Source organism: Pistacia vera, unplaced genomic scaffold (genome assembly GCF_008641045.1).
Source record: "Pistacia vera cultivar Batoury unplaced genomic scaffold, PisVer_v2 Contig396, whole genome shotgun sequence".
In the NCBI taxonomy this organism is placed as follows: domain Eukaryota; kingdom Viridiplantae; phylum Streptophyta; class Magnoliopsida; order Sapindales; family Anacardiaceae; genus Pistacia; species Pistacia vera.
In genome coordinates, this window is record NW_022196219.1 from 178,722 (window position 1) to 200,785 (window position 22,064).

At 33.7% G+C, this 22,064-nt stretch overlaps 4 protein-coding genes across 5 annotated transcripts; all 4 read right to left on the reverse strand.

The window, feature by feature from the left end:
* Positions 1-645: 645 nt before the first annotated feature.
* Positions 646-10,618, reverse strand: LOC116141228. 2 transcript variants are annotated; one of them, XM_031426746.1, is made up of 14 exons: positions 10,433-10,618; positions 9,888-10,111; positions 8,678-8,849; positions 8,360-8,577; positions 7,647-7,707; positions 7,104-7,176; positions 6,070-6,147; positions 4,584-4,741; positions 3,337-3,505; positions 2,407-2,869; positions 1,868-2,254; positions 1,418-1,621; positions 1,097-1,230; positions 646-982 (listed from the first exon to the last, which is right to left on the reverse strand). In XM_031426746.1, exons 1-14 carry the CDS (start codon positions 10,575-10,577, stop codon positions 829-831), a joined length of 2,640 nt encoding a protein of 879 aa, XP_031282606.1. In that variant the 5' UTR covers positions 10,578-10,618; the 3' UTR covers positions 646-828. The 2 variants fall into 2 exon arrangements, with proteins under 2 accessions (XP_031282606.1, XP_031282604.1); XM_031426744.1 differs by lacking the exon at positions 10,433-10,618 and having other exon boundaries at positions 9,888-10,277.
* Positions 10,619-12,783: 2,165 nt separating this feature from the next.
* LOC116141215 (two-component response regulator 24-like) lies at positions 12,784-13,799 on the reverse strand. Its single transcript, XM_031426733.1, has 2 exons — positions 13,575-13,799; positions 12,784-12,954 (listed from the first exon to the last, which is right to left on the reverse strand). The coding sequence occupies exons 1-2, from the start codon at positions 13,797-13,799 to the stop codon at positions 12,784-12,786; spliced, it is 396 nt and encodes a 131-aa protein (XP_031282593.1).
* Positions 13,800-17,047: 3,248 nt separating this feature from the next.
* On the reverse strand, positions 17,048-17,562 carry LOC116141217 (two-component response regulator ARR22-like). The gene is made up of 2 exons (XM_031426734.1): positions 17,397-17,562; positions 17,048-17,220 (listed from the first exon to the last, which is right to left on the reverse strand). Exons 1-2 carry the CDS (start codon positions 17,560-17,562, stop codon positions 17,048-17,050), a joined length of 339 nt encoding a protein of 112 aa, XP_031282594.1.
* Positions 17,563-19,998: 2,436 nt separating this feature from the next.
* Positions 19,999-21,638, reverse strand: LOC116141248 (GDSL esterase/lipase At5g18430-like). Its single transcript, XM_031426774.1, has 5 exons — positions 21,357-21,638; positions 21,114-21,244; positions 20,749-20,991; positions 20,407-20,659; positions 19,999-20,283 (listed from the first exon to the last, which is right to left on the reverse strand). The coding sequence occupies exons 1-5, from the start codon at positions 21,601-21,603 to the stop codon at positions 20,060-20,062; spliced, it is 1,098 nt and encodes a 365-aa protein (XP_031282634.1). The 5' UTR covers positions 21,604-21,638; the 3' UTR covers positions 19,999-20,059.
* Between the last annotated feature and the right edge of the window lie 426 nt (positions 21,639-22,064).

Here is a 22,064-nt window from a genome sequence, read left to right on the forward strand (position 1 = left end):
AGGGGAGTGTTTTCGTAGTGATGAGAGAGTGTTGTTGTCGTTGAAAATAGGCCTTATTTGCCCTAATTTGTCGATGCTGACAATAGAATTTATGGTGTTTTTGTAAGATTTCAAATCTATAAGGACTTATAGTATTTTCAAGAAAATTTTTGTTGTATTTCAAACTTTTGAACATTTATTTGACCCAATCAACCCGATTAAACCGGTCAACCCAAAGCCTGACCACTTTGTCAAGTTTCATCCCGTGTTGGTTATTAAATTTAAAACAATGCTTACCACCATAACCATATCAACATTAAAAATCTAACATGAAAGTCGAATCCCGTTGACTTTTTTTAGTAGTTGAGCCCACGATCTTAATAAGCACAATCAAAAATTCAAAATGCAGCAAATAGATCCACTCGCCCGATTTGAGATATTGAAGGCATTGGGTTGGGTTGGGTTAACTGAATCTTGGCACTTTGGGTTGGGTTGGGTTAACTGAATCTTGGCACTTTGGGTTGGGTAGGGTTGAAGTGAATTAACTGGACTACTTATTGGCATCTTGGTCCAACACAAATTAGGTGTGAGCAAATACAACACAATTTGTAGGTCCAAAATTTTTTGGACTGGATCATACCTACAAAGTAAGAAGCCAAAAAAAAAAAAAAAAAAAAAGACTTTTACATTTGATACTTGCCATTGCCAAAATGTGAAAATGTTACACTTGCTACAGAACTACTACAACTGCTAGACACTGGTACTTTCGATTTTTGAAATCAGACTATACAAAAAGAATGAAGGACTGTATATATTTGCAGCTATGGTGATGCATTATCAACCTGAATTTCAGTTTTCACCCATCTGTCTAGCGGATATTACCCTGTCCAATGTTTGGTCAGGGACTGTGATTCCACTAGTTTCCATGTCTGCAACTATTGCAATGGCTGCATCCAGTTCTCCCAGGTCAAGGCATAACGAGATTATTTCATCATAAAGGGGACTGCAATGAAAGAAAAACAATTTACGCTAAGCATAAACGTTGTTATAATCGAAATGAAACGTCAAAAGATCCTAATTTAAGTCTCTTAAGACAAGACTGCCAACAAATTCTTACCTGCCAAATACATAACCAAGACTCTGTGTTGTCTGCAAGATCTTCAAGAAAGCTGAAGGCAGAGGAACCTTTATAGCTGTTCTTATTATCATCGCACAGTCCCCAATTGTAGGTTTTCCACCCAATTCTATTACCTGAAACATATTCCAGTATTTTGTTCAGCTTAAATCTGCTGGCGTAAAATTAGGAACTAATGCTTATACGAGAGCCCACCAGATATCGAAAGCAGTAACTGTAAAACAGTGTTATATAGATCTGAAACAAAATACATCATATGACGGATTGTTGGCACAGAAGTAAGTACGAGATAAGGGAACATGCCTTCTGCATAACTTGAATTGCCAACTCAACTTCCCATTCCTGTGACCATTTTTGAGGAGGTTTCTTCTTCAGTTCTCTCTCCCATGTCCAACCCCAAGCATCAGCTATTGTATACATGTCAGATTCATCAAACACCTTCCTTTTCTTCATCTCCTTGAATGCTTCAAACACATCCTCTGGAAACCAGTCATCATCATCATCATCCTGCATCAACATGTAAAAATGATTAGAAATCCCTGAGTTGAACTCAGTAAAGTTCTATGACAAACCAACATGTAGGAGGGGAAACCATTTTCTAGAAAATTATTTCACCAATTAGCTTCAAAATAGCACCTTTCAACACTAAACCAATATCTGACACGTTATTAATCCCAAAAACTCACCTCGACAACCAAAAAAAAATTTAAATAGCAAGAAAATAGAAGCACACACTTCATTGACTTTCTATACCTCCACCATTTTGGACATTTTTCTGCTAGATCTTTTTGATGTGGTAGTTGCTTCATCAGAATCTTTCAACAGCTGGACTCCGATCATTTGAAGAGGATTCTTGGCTTCAACTTCCTTCTCCTTAACCCTATCTACTTCTTGGGACTCAGTCTCAGGTTGTTCTACTTCCTCATCTTCTTCAGCCTCATCATCTTCAACCTCCTTTGCAGCATCTTCTACATCTATAACATCGTCATCCAACTCATCTGGAAGTTCTGATTCATTCATGTCCATAGTCTTATCGTGATCATCATTCAAGCCTTCCCCAAGAAATCGACGTTTCCAGAACTCAGTGTTTCCTTCTTCCAGTTTGATCCGTGAAATCAGCTCATCTAGCTCTTCATCAACCTGCCAAAAGAGACGCATTTATATTTTATATCAATTTACTACAACCTCCAATTGCTAGAGAAAGCTTAGTGTAGAAAAATAATATAAGAGAAAAGCTTTGAATATCATATTGAAGAAATACAAATCAGAGACAAATTATTCAAGCAGCTGACCTCCTCTTCCTCCTCCTCCACAGGTGGAACCCAAAGAGGTCGACCTCGAGAGCGATTAATTCTTCTTGCTTTTTGGACACGCTGGTAAAGAACATTTCTAGTTCCATCAGTTGGCAGACCTTGTGCTTCTAGCTCTTCCTTCAACTCAGACACTACCATTTTACTAGCAGCCTTGGGCTTTATAACATTCTGCTCTGGACCCTTTATTATTTTCCTTAGTCTCTCTTCAACTCTTACATAATCAGATTCGGACACATCCCCCAGAACTGCACGTCCTTCATACTGCAATTTTTTTAAAAGCTTTCGATGGTACATCCTCCAATCCTCTTGACATCTTTGCTTGAAGGAGGTTTCAATAGGACTTGAATATATAAATCCAACAGTGTCAGGATCTAAAGGAGTTTTTCCTCTTCGAGGCACCCATCGCTTTCGTTCACCAGTAAGCCCACCTTCTGCAATGTACCTAAATTATGTAGAAAGACAAGCATTAGGCCATTGCTAATATACACAGGAAAAAGGAAAACAATTAATAAAGATCAATAAATGAGTTTCAACCCAAAGGATCTTTTTTCAGTTTCAAATATAAGGTCAGATGGGGGAATCAGATTCCAGGTAAAGCCCTGTGCCTGAAGCTACAATTCACTCATTACTGTACTGACACCAATTTAAATTACACGATGCACCTGGTTAATGAACCCATTTCCATCTCCCAATCTCATGTGAAGCAAGCCCAATAGGTCCTGAGTGCTCTATAACACTATTTGGTAATGTCAACATTCTTTGCTTCAATTCCATGTAGCAAGCACGTGGTAATATAATATACAAAACATGATTAATGACCGGTGTTTGGGGAATAGAGTGAGAAATAGAACTTATGACCACAAGTCTCTTGATGCAATTTATCAGTAGTATGTTGACTAGGAACCAAACCTAGCAATGTAGTCAATCTCATATCCCAGTTCAGCTTCTTCTTGTAAAGGTTCAATCCATGAGCTAACTAATGTCCGATATTTTCTGCTCAAGATCATGGCTCTTGGTGGAATGGATTGATTATCTTTCGCCATAGCTTCTAAAGCTTCTAGTAACTCAACAATCCTTCCTGATTCAGCAAAGGGACATTCAGGATATGTATAAAGAAATAAATATAAAAATTGTTAAAACCTAGCAAATCATCCAACAGATTGAAATTCTACAAACTGTAACCCAAACATTATCTCAAAGTATTAGTGAAAAAAAGACCTTAATGATAACATGAATGCGATGTGACAAACCTAGTACCACCGCCACATATATCACACAAAATGCAGAGAATTGCTTTGACCTAAAGTCGTAGAGATATAGATTGACCTTAAGGAGGAAATCCTATGAAAATGGAGAACTATGGCTAACTATAAACAAGCTATTAGCTTTATAAGAGCCTATTTTGATTTAAATCAAACTCAAAATAATTTCCACTTGGCTCACTCTGGTTGTTTTGTGAATTGTTGGCAACTTGTCTTATGTATAACTCTAGAACACAAAAAAATAAAATAAAAAGAAAATAAACAAATTTGTGAGATTCATAATTTTGACTGAAAGCTAAGAATCAAGCTTTGTTGGACGCAAAAGTTTTTGAAAAAAAGAAAATGAAGAAGAGATTGGGAGATAGGCTGAGACAATGAAAATAAAGCAAAAAACTTATTGCACATGGGGCNATGGCTAACTATAAACAAGCTATTAGCTTTATAAGAGCCTATTTTGATTTAAATCAAACTCAAAATAATTTCCACTTGGTTCACTCTGGTTGTTTTGTGAATTGTTGGCAACTTGTCTTATGTATAACTCTAGAACACAAAAAAATAAAATAAAAAGAAAATAAACAAATTTGTGAGATTCATAATTTTGACTGAAAGCTAAGAATCAAGCTTTGTTGGACGCAAAAGTTTTTGAAAAAAAGAAAATGAAGAAGAGATTGGGAGATAGGCTGAGACAATGAAAATAAAGCAAAAAACTTATTGCACATGGGGCCTCAACTCCCTATAACCTTCCTATGAAATTACATACCTACAATTTCAAATTTGTGAGGCCACATAAATCATAACTTCTACCTGCATATTTCAAATCTCCAACAATTTTACGTTCTACGAATGAGAAATAAAATGCATGAAATCAGAGATTGCTTCACCAAGAAACTCTACCTTCTCGGCATAAAGCCCGTAGATATAAAGACAGTGGATCCCCAAAATTTCCCTTGTGATGTAAATATGTTGTTCCCCCTCCATAATTTTTAAGTGCACGAAAGTGTCGAATAGCTTCCTTTACTACACAGTACTTGATAAAACACTCCACTAACAACCTGTTAATGAAGATATAATGTCATCTATCAAAGCCAAAAAGAATAAAGGTACAACACAACAAAAATAAACAGTATGACACAAACAAAATTATAGGATGGTTAACTCTTTCGCCTTTATTCTTTAGTTAGTCACAAATCCCAGAGACAAAATCACACATCTTTGTATGGCTACTGTCAACTCAAGAGTTGATTTAATGTGAAAACCTGGTCAGCCTTGTACCTCTATTCCTCAATAATATAAAACTTTTGTTTCTCATAATTTAAAAATAAAAAAAATAAAAAATCCAAAAGGAGAAGGAAAATTTGCAAATGAGTTGAAAAGTTTTCCATAAAAACTAGCATGAACCAAGGACAAATATATTTGCAAATTTATGAGAAGAATACTATCAACTCCTAAGTTGCAATCCAACAAAAACAATGTTGCCTATAAATCTGCTCTTTACGAACAAACTCTTTCCAAAATTTACATAACAAGCCAATACCCCCTCTAAATTTGGGTTTATGAAGAAGTGTCATTCCTCTTATTGACTTCAATAATTTTCCTATTTATCCCTCATCATTCCACCCAAAAGAAACAACATAGTTCTAGAAAACTTTTACTTTCCCTCCAATTACATACATCCACACATACCTTGTCACTAGTGTTCAAACAGAAGCTCAAAAATGAACCAAAAATCATTAGGAGTCTTGAGTATTTCGACTACTCTCCTTTCAGTGACTATGCACGTCAAAATCATCCTTTGATTTGGGTATTTGTTGTGACGATCAAAACACCAAATTACAAAAACCCTAAACAGAATATATGCAATAAATGATGACATGCCTAGTCTCACCTTGCTAGAATCACCAATAGGTTGTAAAAAGTAAAAGAAGAAACAATTTAGAAGCCATCAAAGATGCTAAAGAATCCTTGAAAGCACCTTAAGATTAATGAAATCGTGTCCATCAATTTTCCTGCATTACAGCAATAACTAGTGTTGGTTTGCCATTTAAAACCTAAATATCATAGGAATGACTACTACAAATCCTTGTATTGATAGCATATTAGAGATAACAAAAGTTAACACTAGGGTCAGGTTATAGTAACTTAAAATTGTGACTTAAATTGGGACACAAATTCTTGATCATAGATATATTGCAATCCAATGGATGTGAAAAGGAAATTGGATGAAGTTATTTCCTTTGCCACCTCATCCACTCGTAAACCATTGGAATAAAATGGATTGACAGAAATTATTTTACAGGAAAATATGGGACAAGATATTCACTTATTAAGAACATATTATTCTAGTAATTAAGGATGACCAAAAAAGAAAAAATTTGCTTACGCATAGGTTTTCACATTAGGTTGCAAACGTTTGTGATCTTCAACCATCATGCCAAGTAATTCAGCAACATCTTGCACCCTACATTACATATCAATAGCCTTAATAATTAGGTACCATGAGAGACCTTGTTTTTGGAAGAAAAAATGTTAAGAATATTTCAAATTTATACACAATTGAAAGAGAAGAGAGAGAAAAAAAAAAAGAGGAGTAATTACATTGCATCCACCAAAAAAAAAAAAAAACCTACAAGGAGAAGCTCTATCTGATATAACATAGGGCAAGCAGTTAACAATAAAAAGCCCACACACATGGGCACCTATATCAAGAGATTGTCAATCTAATAAGCAAGGGATTCACATCTAACATCAAGAAACCCTAGATTTGTTAACATCACTCACAAATGTCATTCTATGAAATGAGTTATGTGAAAATCACAACGCTAGAATAAAATTAGATTGACCCAAACATCAAATTTCTTTCACTTGCCTTTTCCATAAATAAATTATTTATATTTCTTGCAACAAACCAAAGAATTGCTTATAGATGGTTTGAGTTAAAACACAGTAATATACATACATACATACATACATACATACATACATACATACATATATATGTGTGTGAGTGTGTGTGAGTGTGTATGAGTGTGTGTGTGTGTGTGTAATATACATACATACATATATATGTGTTTGAATGTCTAATGCCATGTGAAAGGCTCTAACTAACCTCTGCACAAAAGGCAGTCTAGCAAATCTATTAAGTTATAATAGACTGGAAGTAGTAGGTATTATTAAATATACTAACATTCAAACACGGAAGGAAGATAGAGAAACACATTATAAGATTGCAAACTATCTAAAATTCTACATTCATACGCTTGTCATACTTTAACTAAATAAAAGTAGACTGTCAAACAACTTAAATGAAGACTGCCTCCTCCAAAGAACCCAACTTTATTGTGATTTGATTAAAAACAAAAGATTTTGAATTAAAAAAAAACTCTGTTGCTGTCATTAATGTCTTAAGGAATTCACCTGTCATAAGATTCAGCTCGTGTATATGCTTGAATCACCCAATTATAAGTCTCAGTATCAGGTTTCATATAATCTGGAACGGGAAGACAATTCTTAGCACTATAGAAATTTTGGACATAGAGAACAAAAATCTTAAGAATTTCATACAACTTGAACAAACATTAAACCCAACAATCAATTATATTAGTGTAATAACAGAATTTACTGGTTTAAGTATTAACTTTCTTTCTCATCAACCCCATTTACTTTCAACAAGTTCTTTGATATTCAAGGCAGTAGTTCGATGTTAACAAATATCTAATCAATGCCAAAATTTAAATTTAATTCATCAATGGGTTGAGCAAAAGTGAAAAAAAGCTAATTTTTCATCCATGAATAAGACCAATCATCATAAGAACAGCATTATGAAAAAGATTAAGGGCACAATTGTTATCTCAAGCATGCCTTCCATAAAACTGATTCTTCTCTTGATATGACAATAAGGTTTAAGATGCCCTAACATTCATGAAATAGCACACACAAATATATTGAGAGAATGTGAACCTTCTCCGTATTCCATGTTCTCAAATGTTGCAAAAGCTACTTCAGGTATTCCACAAGTAGCCTGAAAATAAGAAAAACACGATGTCAGTGTACTGCAGAAACTGTGAACAAAACGGCTAGGTCAATTCAAACAACTTCAAAATCTTTAGCTAGCAAATAGAAACAGTAGGCACAAAAATTACTTGATTACATCTAGATTATGGACTATAGCAAATGTCTCCTAGAGTGATTTTGACAGATGCTTTATACATGGGCATAGCCAGAACATTATCTCAGAGCAGGCTAGAATTTTTAATTTTTATAAACTAAAATATAAGAAACAAGATAACAAAAATATATTGGGTGCACCTCAATGATATAAGAGAATTATTGATAAAAAGAGTTAAGATTTATGCACTTAACAAGGAAAGATATAAGAAGCATTACCTCGATAATATATATTTAACATATAATCAAATAAGAAAATTGCATACAATTAAATTAAGTAAGAAAATTTAAACAAGCATCAGTATAAAAGAGTTGTATCTTACTGAGCTCAATCAGTCATGCATCAACCAAACAACAACTTTTTTCCTGGTAGCTTATTAATTCATAGCAATTAAACCAATATCCAATTGCCAAAGGTTACCAAGCCTGTAATTATAAAGTAAAAAAGCTTTCTGCATACAAATTCCAAATTTGATTAAAAAGATAACAAAATTCAGAAAACTTACTTGCACACTTAGAAGATGGTTGAAATGACAAGTGGTTGCCATCCGCCCAGCAGCCTCCATTTCATAGGCAATTTCTAGGGCATTGGAATGGTCCCCAGCTTTACAGTCTTCCTCAATCATAAGATCATAGAGTTCATTGGTAGCTCTCAGCCCACCTTTGGCACCCCTCAAGAACACTTTGTTGGCATCTTCCAAAAACTTGTTCCTAACAAGCTCCTCTAATAATGAAGTTAACCAACTTAGATATATGATCCTGTAAAATGTATAAAGGAAATTGATTCATGAGACTTAAATAATGAAGTTAGCAAAATATCGTACCAACAAGAATCAGCCATGCTTGGCGAATATCATAGTTTAACTTTTCCATTGCTGCAAGGATTTCTAAGCCTTTGGTAGCATGTCCATTGGACCCAAACAAACGAATAAGTGCGACAAGTGTTTCCCGGAGAGGGACGAGACCTGCACTCAACTCCCTTTTGAGTGATTGCATCTGCACTTGAACAACAAGAATTCTTCAGTGTAATGTCACTACAACTCATGTAAAACAAAGAATCAAAATTGCAACACATACATATACATTTATACAAACATGTTCATGGATTCATAATCCCCATATACACACAGATTCCACATAGACTACACCTGATTCCATAAGAAGGAGTAATTTACCAATAGAATCCACCCCATTTCAACTTAGCAAAAATAATCCTTCATAGATTACTGTGGTTTTCACTGAACAGTGAAACTAAGGTTGCTCACACCAATGCTAAGCTTAATCCAAAACAACTAACTTCTCCGCGCAAACAATTATGGAATAGATATTCAACCCTTGAATAAATTAAGGAGAGCTAAATGAAATACCAAATAGCATAAAATTAGCAGCAACCGGCATATATACACCAATAAATTAAGGAGAGCTAAATGCAATACCAAATAGCATAAAATTAGCAGCAACCGGCATATATACACACAAATATACACTAATAAATGACAAGAACATCATAAAAGTTGACTAAGTAATGTAGATTGTATAATTTAATCAAAAATCATGAAACATGAAAGCTTGCCACATTTTTCCTCCTTACTCTCAATCCTTCCACTTGTGAAATATTAGATCAACCTTTTGTTTATTATTATTTTTTTTTTTTTTCTTTTTTTTGGTATACAAATGTTATCTCTTCTGTTATTTTTGTGCTTTTCAGTCAAGTATTAAATATCAGTATGTCTAGTATTACGCATATTCCGATGATAGAAACATGTTAACTTTTCATGATAATTCAGTTTTAAGTATTAATTTATTTTTATAGTACAAGAATATATTATGTTTCGGCTCTTAAATCAAAATTCTGGTTCCGCCATTACCGCAAGTGTTGGTAAGTAATTATACAAACCACAATGTTAATCGAATTTATCACTTTAAAAGCAAAATTTTAACTTTCTAAATTCTTAAAATCTTAGCTAAAAAGTGTCATACTAATCTCTTTTTGACTTCTTCCAAAAAAAAAACTTATAAGATTTATGTTCATACCGCGCCTTGATCATCGCCATTAAGTACATGGGCCACGACGAGCCCGTGGAAGGACCTTGGGCCGGGACTAAGCCCGGCGGCAATCATGTCATAAATGACATTATTAACCTTCTCCATATCACGATTCCTAGCGTGCTGCATCAACTCCTCCATGAATATAAATCTAAGCCCCTGCTCTGCCGACGAAACGGCGACGTAATTTGAAGAAGATGAAGAATCATCACCTCTTTTTTGCTGCCTTCTTCTGCGAGTTTTCTTCTGCGGTGGAGCGGACGTTGCGGCACGAACCAAAACGCTTCCGTTTTTATTATGAGATTTCAAGAGTGCCGATGGCTTGAAAGGGAGTGGAGAATGGAGGAAAAGCGACATTTTTTTTTTTTTTTTTTTGGGGTTTTCTTTTTTTAGTGTAGATAAGGGAGTGGGGGTTTATTACACGGTTTTGGATTGAAAATTTGCCGAGGAAGATAAGAGTTTCAGAGCACGCGAGTTGCACGTGTTAACGGTAACTTTTAGTAATGTGCGGAGTCCAAATAATTCGGTANCACCTCTTTTTTGCTGCCTTCTTCTGCGAGTTTTCTTCTGCGGTGGAGCGGACGTTGCGGCCCGAACCAAAACGCTTCCGTTTTTATTATGAGATTTCAAGAGTGCCGATGGCTTGAAAGGGAGTGGAGAATGGAGGAAAAGCGACATTTTTTTTTTTTTTTTTTTGGGGTTTTCTTTTTTTAGTGTAGATAAGGGAGTGGGGGTTTATTACACGGTTTTGGATTGAAAATTTGCCGAGGAAGATAAGAGTTTCAGAGCACGCGAGTTGCACGTGTTAACGGTAACTTTTAGTAATGTGCGGAGTCCAAATAATTCGGTACTTAAGGTTAGTTTGATTAGGTCCAAAAGAATTTGAAAGTAACATTTGCGTTCTTATTGTAATATTTGTTTATCACTTACTATTTTTGTAAAAGTCTGAAATGTTCTTAATCTTGTCTTATGTAAGTATATTAAAAATTATAAAAAATTAAACAATTTTTAACTTACAATTATGTTTAGAATAATTATGCTAATTATAGACCTATTGAATACACTACAAGTCTAATGTTTCAGAGTAAACTACAAATGTGATAAGTGGTTTTAAAGTGGTTTAAATCCAAAAAGTCAATGAAGAGAACAAACATTTTTTACCGCTATGCCAACCTCTTGAGTTAGCGTGTAGTTTTCTGCTTGATTAAAGATGATAGAAAATTTTGGCTCCGTTTGGCTTATAATTTCTATCCCTATTCCCAAAATACTTGTTTGTTTTGTTATTTAAGAAATATTAGTATATTTTTTTAATTACTTTTAGACCCTTTAAGTTTATTAATTTCATAATACCCTAAAAAAAAAAGTTAAAAAATTAATAAAAACACCCTCACCCACCCATACTTGCCAGATTCTAGCAACCATCGTCGGTGGTGGCCGAAATCTATAACAACGACCTACAAACGACCATAACTGGTAGATAATTCATCGATCTGGCCGTCGTTGATTGACAACGATAGCCATATCTTTGGCCGTCGCTGACGGCCAGATCTGGACTTTTGCGACCATCAACGGCCAAATTTGGCTGTAGATCTGGCCTTTTCCGGTCAGATCTATGCTGGATCTGGCCGAAAAAGGCCATATCGACGCCCTACCCACTAGATCCGACCGATCTGCTTTGTAACGCCATTTTTCGACCAGATTCTGGCGGTGGTGGTCGGAATCTGACACTGTGGGTGGGTGAGGGTTTTTTTGTCATTTTACAAAAATTTTATATATTAGGGTGTTTAGTTAAATTAGTAAACCTATGGGAGTTTTTTTGTTAATTTTTAGATTTTACCTTATAATACTCCTCTATTCAACTACTCAATGTTATTTCCAAAATCATATCCAAAATAACAAAACAAACGGACCATTTAATATCTATTAATAGTTTCTAAACTTTTACTTATGACCGGGTTTTTATATTGTTAGGAGAATTTTGTGATATTTTTAAAGTGGGTTTTTAATTATAATCCAAAAAGTATGTAACATTTTTCAATAACTTAATTCGTTTTATATTAGGCAATGCCATGTGAGTAGATGAAATACACGTTTTTAATTAATGACAAAATCATGCTTTACTTATTGTTTTTCCTTTTAAGATTACATGACTTGATTCTTGAATAAAAATGTAAGCACTTCTGAGGCAGAAAAAATAAATCTACTTAAAAAACATGTTTGTGCAGTTTTTCGTCTGAATACATAAACCCGAAGAAATATAAACGCCATCGATTGTGCATAATCAAGCTCAATATATATATATTGGTAATTAAGCTTTTATAAACCAAAAAAAGAAGGGCGTCTCAAGAGGCTACAAACAACCTGTTACTGGACAGAACTAGAAAGAGGAATTGAAACAAACTACTCCCTAAAAGGAGTGCAACAACAAAAAATCTCACAACTGGACATACCCAGAGTCCAGGGCTAAAATAAAAAAACAATTCAAACAGCCTAAACAAGGCCTACAAGCAACCAGCAATCAAACCCCAGGAAGGGACAAAGAGTGGTCGAGGACTCGAGGCCAGCTCACTCCAAAGCATCAAGCTCAATATTATATAAAACCATTTCACACAAAACTTTTAAATAGCCATAATAAGCCTTTATTCTTCATTAAGATAAAAGGGAAGAAGTTCAGTCACATAGACTCTTCCTCAGATACAGACTCAACATAACTTGCATGCATGCAAACATGCTTACATAACCTTACAAAACAAAACAACTTTATTCATGGCTAAAGCTACACACAATTAGCTTCAGCTGGACTTCATCACTCCATAAAATTAAAGAGAAAAAATGAGTTGATTGAGTTCTTCGATCTCATGGTTCTTCTGGGTTCTCATTTGATTCAATACTTTATCCCTTCAAGAAGAGACTTTATCTTAGCCACGGTCAATGGCTTGGCATAGCAATGGTCTAAACCGGCCGAAATAAACTCCTCCCTCTCCTCATCCGAACAGCGAGAGCTCACACCCACGATTATACTGCTCACACCCATCGCTCGCAGCTCCTTCGTAGCCTGTTAATAAAAAAAAGAGATGGTTCATTTTTTTTTTTTTTTTTACTAGGACAATACTTTCTGCTTCTTGTACTTTTTATTGCATTAATACGGTACAATATTTAATATTTTTGGCCTATTTGATTTACAATTCTAGTATAATTTATTGTTTTATTAATTGAAACAAGAGGTTGCATAATTAACATTAAAATTATAATTTTTGGAGATTATTCTGAGAGCCGATTTACAAATAATTAAAAAAATAAAAATTGTTTTTATATTATTTTGCATGATAATATATATTAAAACTTCATTTTGGGATGCTTATTTTATATATGCTAGGTAAAATTTATGAAGCATCCTTAGAAGTAATTTTTCATTATTGGAATGCCTCTCTACATATAACAATTATTTTTTTCTAACTAAGCAAGTCAAATATAATAATACTATACAAATTCTTCATGCAAAATTACCAACTCAAACTGATATGTTTTAATGTAATTGTATAATTTTAATTTAAACAGATTATGGAAGATTATATATCAAACATGTAAGGTTGTCATATCAGTTTGTAAGAAATATAATTTGTATATAATTAGTTTGTATATATGGCCTTACTCTAAATATATTTATATATATACCTCCATTCCATTCATCACGGGCATTTCCATATCCATAAACACGATATGAATATTTGCCCCAGAACGATAAAGATCAACAGCTTCCTTCCCATTCACGGCGAGTTGAAATTGAATTCCAAGTGACTTCAACATTGCAGAGTGAAGTTTGCGGATGACAGGGTCATCATCAACAATGAGGGCAGAAATTCGGGAAACATTACCTAAGCTAGAAGAACCTCCGGACATTATTGTTATAGTTGAATTTCCTATTAAAAAAAAAAAGGTAAAATTTTGTTAATTTCTTTCATATCCATATAAAGTAAAATTAATAAATGAGATTTACCATGCAAAATGTATAAACAATAAAAAATTTAATCAAAACAAAACAATATATTGTAAGAATTATTAGTACTAGCATAGTCATACACGTATTTCTATTGACATGAACATGTTATAAATCTAATTTTAATATAGAATATATATTAGCAGACAAGGCTAAAATCTAAATGGCAAACAGAAACTACTTTATTAATGTTAGAAATTGATAATCATAGAGAAATATGAAATTATAATGATATAAACAAGAAATAAAAAAGAATTTAATTAACTAGCAAAAGAAATAATTTGAAATTCCTAATTGCTACATACTGTAGAATGAGGAACTCAAAGTTTGCTTTGGAGTAGGATGCTTACATCTACAACTAGTTAGGGTTTATATAAGCAATAAAAATGTGTGGCTTCTTTGTTTTGCATCTAATAAAGTTACATGAAACAAATTCTTGAAACATTTAGATGTAGTCTAGTAAATTGGATTATGTGTACTTGAGAATTAGATTTAGATTCTGTGAAATCTCGAAAAGCTCGCATTTTCTCAGAAGTTTTAACAATACTATTAAAATTATCATCTGATTGGATACATCTTTAAAATTACAAGATATTTGCACTTATTCAGAATCTAGTGTATAGATTCGGACCACATTTGTATTAAGGAGTCATTTATGTAGTCGGTTTTAAACTTGAGAAATACGAAAGTCCGCTAGCAGATTTACGCCCACCATTTATCTTATCAATGGAAACAAAATCCATTTGTTTAACTTAAAAGAACTTCTAAACTTGTATGTTTATTAAGGATGACACGAAAGTTTACCTACTAAGACACATCGTTAACATCATTATTTTTGTTAGAAAATTTCCTAATTATGGGCTAACATTAATTATATTTTAGTTTAACAAAACCGGGTAAAAGTATAGTCCTATAAGATGCTTTTACCGGGCTTAATGTGATCATAAATTATAGTTCAATACACATCATTATTGAATAATTTGAGTTGACGATAAAAGTGTGGGCTTTTGGGTTTACTAGGCCCATAATGGGAAGGTCCAATAAAACATTATATATTGGTTAGGTCCCTTTTCCAAAATAAATTAACATACGCTTTACTCATTTGAAAGCCGTCGTTGAGAGCAGTTTGTAAGAGGAAGATTAGTTAGCTATTCAACAAATCTTGCACACATCATGGCTCAAACAAACATTCATAAAATCCTAAATTGTTGATTGAATGTCCTATCATCTATACGTGATCCTGTAATTATTTGGGTGTTGAATTTCCTCGTTTACACGTATTAGATAATAGAACCTGAAAATTTATATTATGGAAATCTAACTACTGAGATTATAAACATATTTTATAATTCTGAATTCTAGGGTTTGATTAGTGTTTGATTAAACCTTTAATAATAATTAAATAAATAAATAAAAAGCCGATCTCGCGGTTCATGGGACACGAATCCAAGACCTTCAAATTTTGGCTATTAAGCACCGAATTTCTGATCGTTGCTACCATGCTGCCCTTTTCTTTCGTCGCCGTTCAAATTACAAATCAGAACGAATCAAGATGACTTTGCCACATCAAAGTCTTCATTTCCACATCCGGACCGCTAGCGGCGTGAACCTCGAGCTCACACCCCTGTAGTTGGAATCACTAGTGCTTGTAGAACGGGTCCACAACGTCCCATTCGCGACGCCTAGTTTTTTTTAGGGTTTCCCTGACCCGAAAGCTCGACCCAACCACCAGGCACATAACCCAATTCACTAAATCGGGTCAAACCTGCCAAACCCTATCAAACCAGCCAAACAAACCCCAAACCAGGTCCACTAACCCGCACACCCTGATGGATGCTCCAACCGAATCCCACATGCTCATGGTGGCGAGAGTGACACCTGTATGGTTGCTTTTGGAGCCATACAAATTTCAAAATATTTTCTAATATTATTTTAGAATTATTGGATCAATTTCATAATTTTTGGATTTGTGAACAATATTAAATAAATTATTTATATGTATTGGCTAAATTATTTAATATTTTTATAAGACGATTGCTTGTAAAAAAAAAAAAAAAAAAATTCAGCAAAATATGTGAAAATTATTTCATTGTTAGTTGAATATTGTGGCATGTTGTACTCTCCAACCTATACTATGTTTTATATTTTATACTCTCAACATTGTTACATTTGGTTAATTATATACATAGTTAGTGATAAGTTCTTGAAAATACACTTAGTGATTTATTGATATCAATTGTGGGAAATTAGGTTTAATTTGTATAATTCTACTTAATTGTGTTCTAAATGTGTTTTTTTTTCGTAATCACATGTATATTTGGTGTATTTTTAGGTCATAGGTGCCTAAAAATAATATTTGAATAAAACTAGAAGATTTGAATGCAAATAGCGACTTTTGAAACATGTTTTTTACGATAACTTGAGAGCTATGGACCTTGGATTTGGACAATTCTTAAAGCATCAGAAAGCTGACTTGAAGGGCTACAATCCATACACAACTTTGCCACATTCGCGAGTTATCATGCCTGATTTGAGGCAAAGAGACACGCCACGACATTCAAAAGCTTGCACCACGGCGGTAATGCCTCAGGTTTGCACTAGATATGAAGAAGGACGCATGCCGCGACATTACAAATTGTATGTTGCGATGGTAAGGCTACAGGTGCGTAAACAGAATGAGACGTGTTGTGGAATGGCAAAATGAGTGTCACGGCCCGTGTGGAGGAATCCAAGTTCTAGGTGTTTTCTAATAAATTTTATCCGAATTTTCTTAATTTAACTCATATCTAAAATTGTTCCAAAAGTGCCCCTGAAACCCTAGCACTATAAATAATGTCTGGGCCATTTTAAAAGAATGAACTAAGGTACGAAAGAAGAGACGAAAGAATAAGGGGAGAGGAAGGAAACATTCAATTTTTTATTTTTTTTATTCAACATTAAGTTGCATGCATGCAAACATGGTTACATAACCTTAAAAAGAAAAACAAACAAACAAGCACAAATTTATTCATCGCTAAAGCTAATCATAATTAGCTTCAGTTGGATTTCATCACTTATAAAATTAAAAAGAGAGAATGAACCATTGATAACCCGTATCAAGAAATGAATTAATTGAGTTCATGGATCTCATGGTTCTGTATTCTCATTTGATTCAATTCTTCATCTCTTCAAGAAGAGACTTGATCTTCCCCAGGGTCAATGGCTTCACATAGCATCTGCCTAAACCAGCTGAAATGAATTCCTCCCTCTCCTCATCTGAACAGGGAGAGCTCACACCCACGATAATGGTTATCACTCCCATTGCTCGCAGCTCTCCTTTGTTGCCTGTTGTTTATATAGTAGTGAAAAACATGGTTCAATTTTTCTTTCACAAGGACAATATTTTCTGCTTCTTGTTGTAATAAAAATATGATAACATAAAATATATATATACACCTCAATTCCATTCATCACAGGCATTTACATATCCATGGAAACGATATCAATGTTTGCCCCGGAACGGTAAAGATCAACAGCTTCCTTCCCATTTACAGCGAGTTGAAAATTCACTCCGAACGACTTCAACATTGCAGAGTGAAGTTTGCGGATGACAGGGTCATCATCAACAACAAGGGCAGAAATTTGGTTAACATTTTCACCTAAGCTAGAAGAACCTCCGGACATCATTGTTATAGTTGAATTTCCTATTAAAAAAAGGGGAATTTTTTTTATTTCTTTCATATCTATATAAAGTTTACCATGTAAATGTATAAACAATAAGAAAATTGAAGCAAAACAATATAGTGTTAAGAATTTTTAGTACTAGGTATTCTTTGGTTACAATAACAAATGTTGTGTATCTCATTTCTATATAGAATATATATTAATAGACATCGATAATCATAGAGAAATATGAAATTATAATGATGCAAACAAGAAATCAAAAAAAAAAATTAATTAACTAGCAAAAGAAATAATTTGAAATTCCTCATTGCTACTTACTATAGAATGAGGAACTCAAAGTTTGCTTTGGAATAGAATGCCTACATACAAGTAGTGAGGGTTTATATAAGCAAGAAAATGTGTGGCTTCTTTATTTTGCATATATAATAAAGTTATATGTAACAAATTGTTGAAACATGCATTTAGATGTAATCTAGTAACTTGGATTATAAGTATTTGAGAATTAGATTTAGACACTGTAAAAATCCCGAAAAGCTCGCATTTTCTCATAAGTTTCAAAAATGGTATTACAATTATCATCTCACTGAATGCATCTTTAAAATTACAAGATATTTACACTTACTAAAAATCTAGTGTATAGATTCGGACTACATATGTATTAAGGAGTTATCAAATGTAGTCACTTTGAAACTCAAGAATTATTTTTTGTAAGGGTGACATGAAAAGCTTACCTTCTAAGGCACACATTTAACCGAATTATTTTTTGTAACAAGGTTAAAGTCCCAATTTTCTTATTCTAGGGGTTAAAATACAATTTAATTAATTTTAGAGGGAAGAAAAACAAATTTTACAAATAGGGGGATTAATAAGTAACATTTGGTGGATGAAAAATATATATATTACTCATCAATGATACAAGTATAAGTTCAAGTTTAATTAACTTTAAAATATTTTGAAGGGAATGATTTGTTGAACTACTCCTTGCAACTAAATTAATTAAGCTTATTTAACTTTATATAAATATTTGTAAACTAGAATCAAAGTTGAGATAGTTGTATTGTATTTTTATACTTGTATTTCTAATAGAGATGTAATTGTTAATGTCAATTCTTAATCCTAATTTTTAAGTTTGTATGTGTAATTTATAATTATAACTTATAAGTTATAAAAAGTGGTGAAATTCAATTAATATTTTAATGTCTCATTATTTTATTATATTTCATAGTCATTATATATTTTTAATTAATATAAGTACAAAATGTCATTAAATATAACATATAAAATATTTTTATAATAATTATTAATAATAAATCAAAATTACCATAATTTATAAATATTAAAAAAAAATTTGTAGGCCAGCCTACGTGCTAGGCCCATGGCATGACATGCTATATAGTGGGTTGTGCCGTGGGCCTTCAGATTTGGTGAGCTGACACGGCACGATAAGACACGAATTTCTGTGGGTCTTAGCAAGACACTGCCCATGGCACGACGGGCCTTGAATTTTTAGGCACGGCACGACACGGTCTACTGCCAGCTCTAACCACATTTATGACTTACCTGACCCATTGAGCTTTTAGGGTGTTCAATGGGCCCTGTAGACTAGTTAAGGTGCATGCAAACTAGTCCGGACACCCCAATCACCCAAAAAAATATTCTTTTTGAAGAAAGATATAAATTTTATCTTAGTTATCCATGTAAATTAATCTCTATAATTAACATAGCTTACTCATCATCATCACATATAACAATAACTTAATTCAAATTCCAGTTAAACTTGATTCAATACAATAACATCATAAGAATCATAAATAGACGCATGATCAAAACAAATCATTATAAAAATATTGTCAAGACGATCTGGACCATGATTATTAGTATCCTACGATACCCGATACGTATCATATGATATGATTCGATACAGGTCGCTAACGATACGTATCATAGAGTGTATCTTAAACTTTTTGATACATTGATATGTATCTTATGATATGATACATATCCGTTCATATCCTTAAAAATATCGATACAAATCGAGACGATTTTATTAACTTAGGCCAAAGCCCAAAAAAAAAATTTCAGATTGGAACCGGGTCACCTAACCCGGTTCACTAAAACTTGCCCAAATTTACCCATTTTGCATGGAGAAAGTGAAGAGAAACATGTGCTACCAATTTTGCGTGATAATAATAATACAAGTGGAGATATAAATATTGACAATGATCTTGGAAATGATATAAAAAGTTGAGAGAAAATGATATGGATTCTCAATTTTATGATTAATTTTGATTATGTAATACCATAATTTAAAGCTAATAATACCACAAAATTCTTTTATTAATCTTGGGAATAATATTAATTTTTAGAAAATTTTGATTATTTTATTAAATTTTTTTGAAAAAGACGTATCCTACGATACGCGATACACCATTCGAAAAATTAGATTTCTGATACATGATACGATACGCGATTTGACAACCATGATCTCGACATATATTAATTAATCCAAGGCCATGGCGGTGCTGAGATTCATGGGAGTCATGTAGCTGGTGGAGCCACTCATAATATTTTGAACTATTATTCTGTTTGCCTTTTCAGATGGATGGAATGGATCCCAAAATGCATAGAGATCTCGATTGGGGCATAAATTTGACAATCCTGTGCATAGACCAAGCCCGTTGTATGGTCCTTGTCCACAGCAAGCAATCTTTGACGTTGTAAATCCTGCCACACGTTTCATTAACAAATGCATGTTACTGACCACGTACGTTCTGTTTATCAACGATATTATTGCAGTAGAAGTATACATTCTTGTACTTAATTAAGTCACATCGACTATCATCATACCATACTCTTGAGGGTTACCGACGAAATCCATGTGCATTTGTTGAGTATTTGCTCCAATAAACACGGTTTTTCCGATCTTTCCGTTTAGTTCTTTCAGCATTTGAACGAGTTGTGGATTGTACAAGGCTGCAGCTCTTTGCAGCTCGGCGGAGCATACGCCATTGGTTCCTCGCTGGGCCAGTTCTGCCGGAACACAACCCAGTGGTCCGGTACCGGTTACGAGAATTCTACGGGATCCCAAATTGTATAGCCTCTGAAATAACGGAATAAGATGCAAAAGACTGCATAAACCACCAGTATATTCCGTGTAAATTGTAGCAAAAATTGTGAACTGGAAATTACCAGTAGTAATTTTTTGTACTCTGAGATGAGATACTTGACATAATCTGGTAAAGAGAACTGGCGAGATCGTGCAGAGAAGGGAACCAAGTAGTAGTTATTCACAAAATCGTTGCCACCAACTGTGATAAGTACAAGAGATCTGTTCACAAGTCTACGAGTTTCTTGAGCTCCAATAATAGCACTCACTCGATGCTGGTATTGCTCGAAGTAATCCAATTGTCTGAACATTCTAATTATGTTTACCTGCAAATGTGGTAGCATTATTGATTAAATTAAATCATACCTTTAAAACATGAGTTATAATATTAGTTAGAATTTCAGGTAGAGTCAGAAATTAGAGTGGCATTTATGTACAGTTGACTTACAAATTGGATTCCGGTGTCATTAAGAATTCCTATTCCTGCTGAAGCAAAATTGGCACCAACAAGGAGCCTTCTTCCGGTGAGCTCCGGGCTCAAGTATGGCAATGGGGATTCTGATTGACCAATTTGCTGACCTAAAATTGAGTATTAATTAAACAGATAGATTCAATAGGAACATGGCATTGCCATTGACCATCAAAATATAAATCAACTAAAACATAATAATGCCATATATTAGAAACCTACTGATAATGTCAGGGATATTGAGGCCATTAGAGAAACGGCCGGTAGGTCGACGAGTAGGATAATCAATTCCATAAGGTGGTGCATCAGCACGGGCGGTTGTTGCTAGGTAATTGTTGTTGCCACTATCAACTAGTGAATCACCAAATACAAAGAAAGCTCGAGCCTCAGCTAGAGGAGCAATAGTTCCCAATGTCAATGCAAGACCAAAAATCATCCAAGGAATGAAATTTGATATATTCATTGACATGATTTCAGAGAACTATAGGAATAGATAATTTGTATTGAAATAGACTTTTGGGATGTGAAATGAAATAAAGAATGGAAATTAAATTATATACAGTTTCTGATTCTTCTACATTCGTATAATGAATTAAATATCCGAGCCCTACGTATCAAAAACAAGCTAACATAAGTAGTTGTGGAGGAAATAACTTATACTAGCTAATTATACCAGCTTCAGCAATCAATTTTAAGTTAATAAATGGCCTTAAAATACTGATATATAGATGGACTTACACTGGAAGGACTAATGAATATTTCAATTTCTACATTGAAATCCTCGGACCCAATTCTTGCAGGCAAAAGCACAAGGTTGTTGATTAATTTGCGGTAAATATTGAGGAGTGCTTCAACCAAGACTTGGTTTATGTTTACATGAACAAAGAAAGGTGAAATATAGATATATCCATTTAAGAAAATAATTAAAGT

Excerpts from the sequence above, each read along its gene's own strand:
- LOC116141215 (XM_031426733.1), bottom strand. The coding sequence starts at position 13,799 with ATGTCCGGAGGTTCTTCTAGCTTAGGTAATGTTTCCCGAATTTCTGCC. Across the intron at positions 12,955-13,574 it reads CCGTGATGAATGGAATGGAG|GCTACGAAGGAGCTGCGAGC; the intron begins GTATATATATAA and ends TTTTATTAACAG.
- LOC116141248 (XM_031426774.1), bottom strand. The coding sequence starts at position 21,603 with ATGTCAATGAATATATCAAATTTCATTCCTTGGATGATTTTTGGTCTT. Across the intron at positions 20,992-21,113 it reads ATGACACCGGAATCCAATTT|GTAAACATAATTAGAATGTT; the intron begins GTAAGTCAACTG and ends CCACATTTGCAG. Across the intron at positions 20,284-20,406 it reads CGGTAACCCTCAAGAGTATG|GATTTACAACGTCAAAGATT; the intron begins GTATGATGATAG and ends AACGTGTGGCAG.
- LOC116141217 (XM_031426734.1), bottom strand. The coding sequence starts at position 17,562 with ATGATGTCCGGAGGTTCTTCTAGCTTAGGTGAAAATGTTAACCAAATT. Across the intron at positions 17,221-17,396 it reads GGAAGCTGTTGATCTTTACC|GCAACAAAGGAGAGCTGCGA; the intron begins GTTCCGGGGCAA and ends TATAAACAACAG.
- LOC116141228 (XM_031426746.1), bottom strand. The coding sequence starts at position 10,577 with ATGTCGCTTTTCCTCCATTCTCCACTCCCTTTCAAGCCATCGGCACTC. Across the intron at positions 4,742-6,069 it reads CCTAATGTGAAAACCTATGC|GTTGTTAGTGGAGTGTTTTA; the intron begins GTAAGCAAATTT and ends CTTCATTAACAG. Across the intron at positions 983-1,096 it reads CTTGGTTATGTATTTGGCAG|TCCCCTTTATGATGAAATAA; the intron begins GTAAGAATTTGT and ends CTTTCATTGCAG.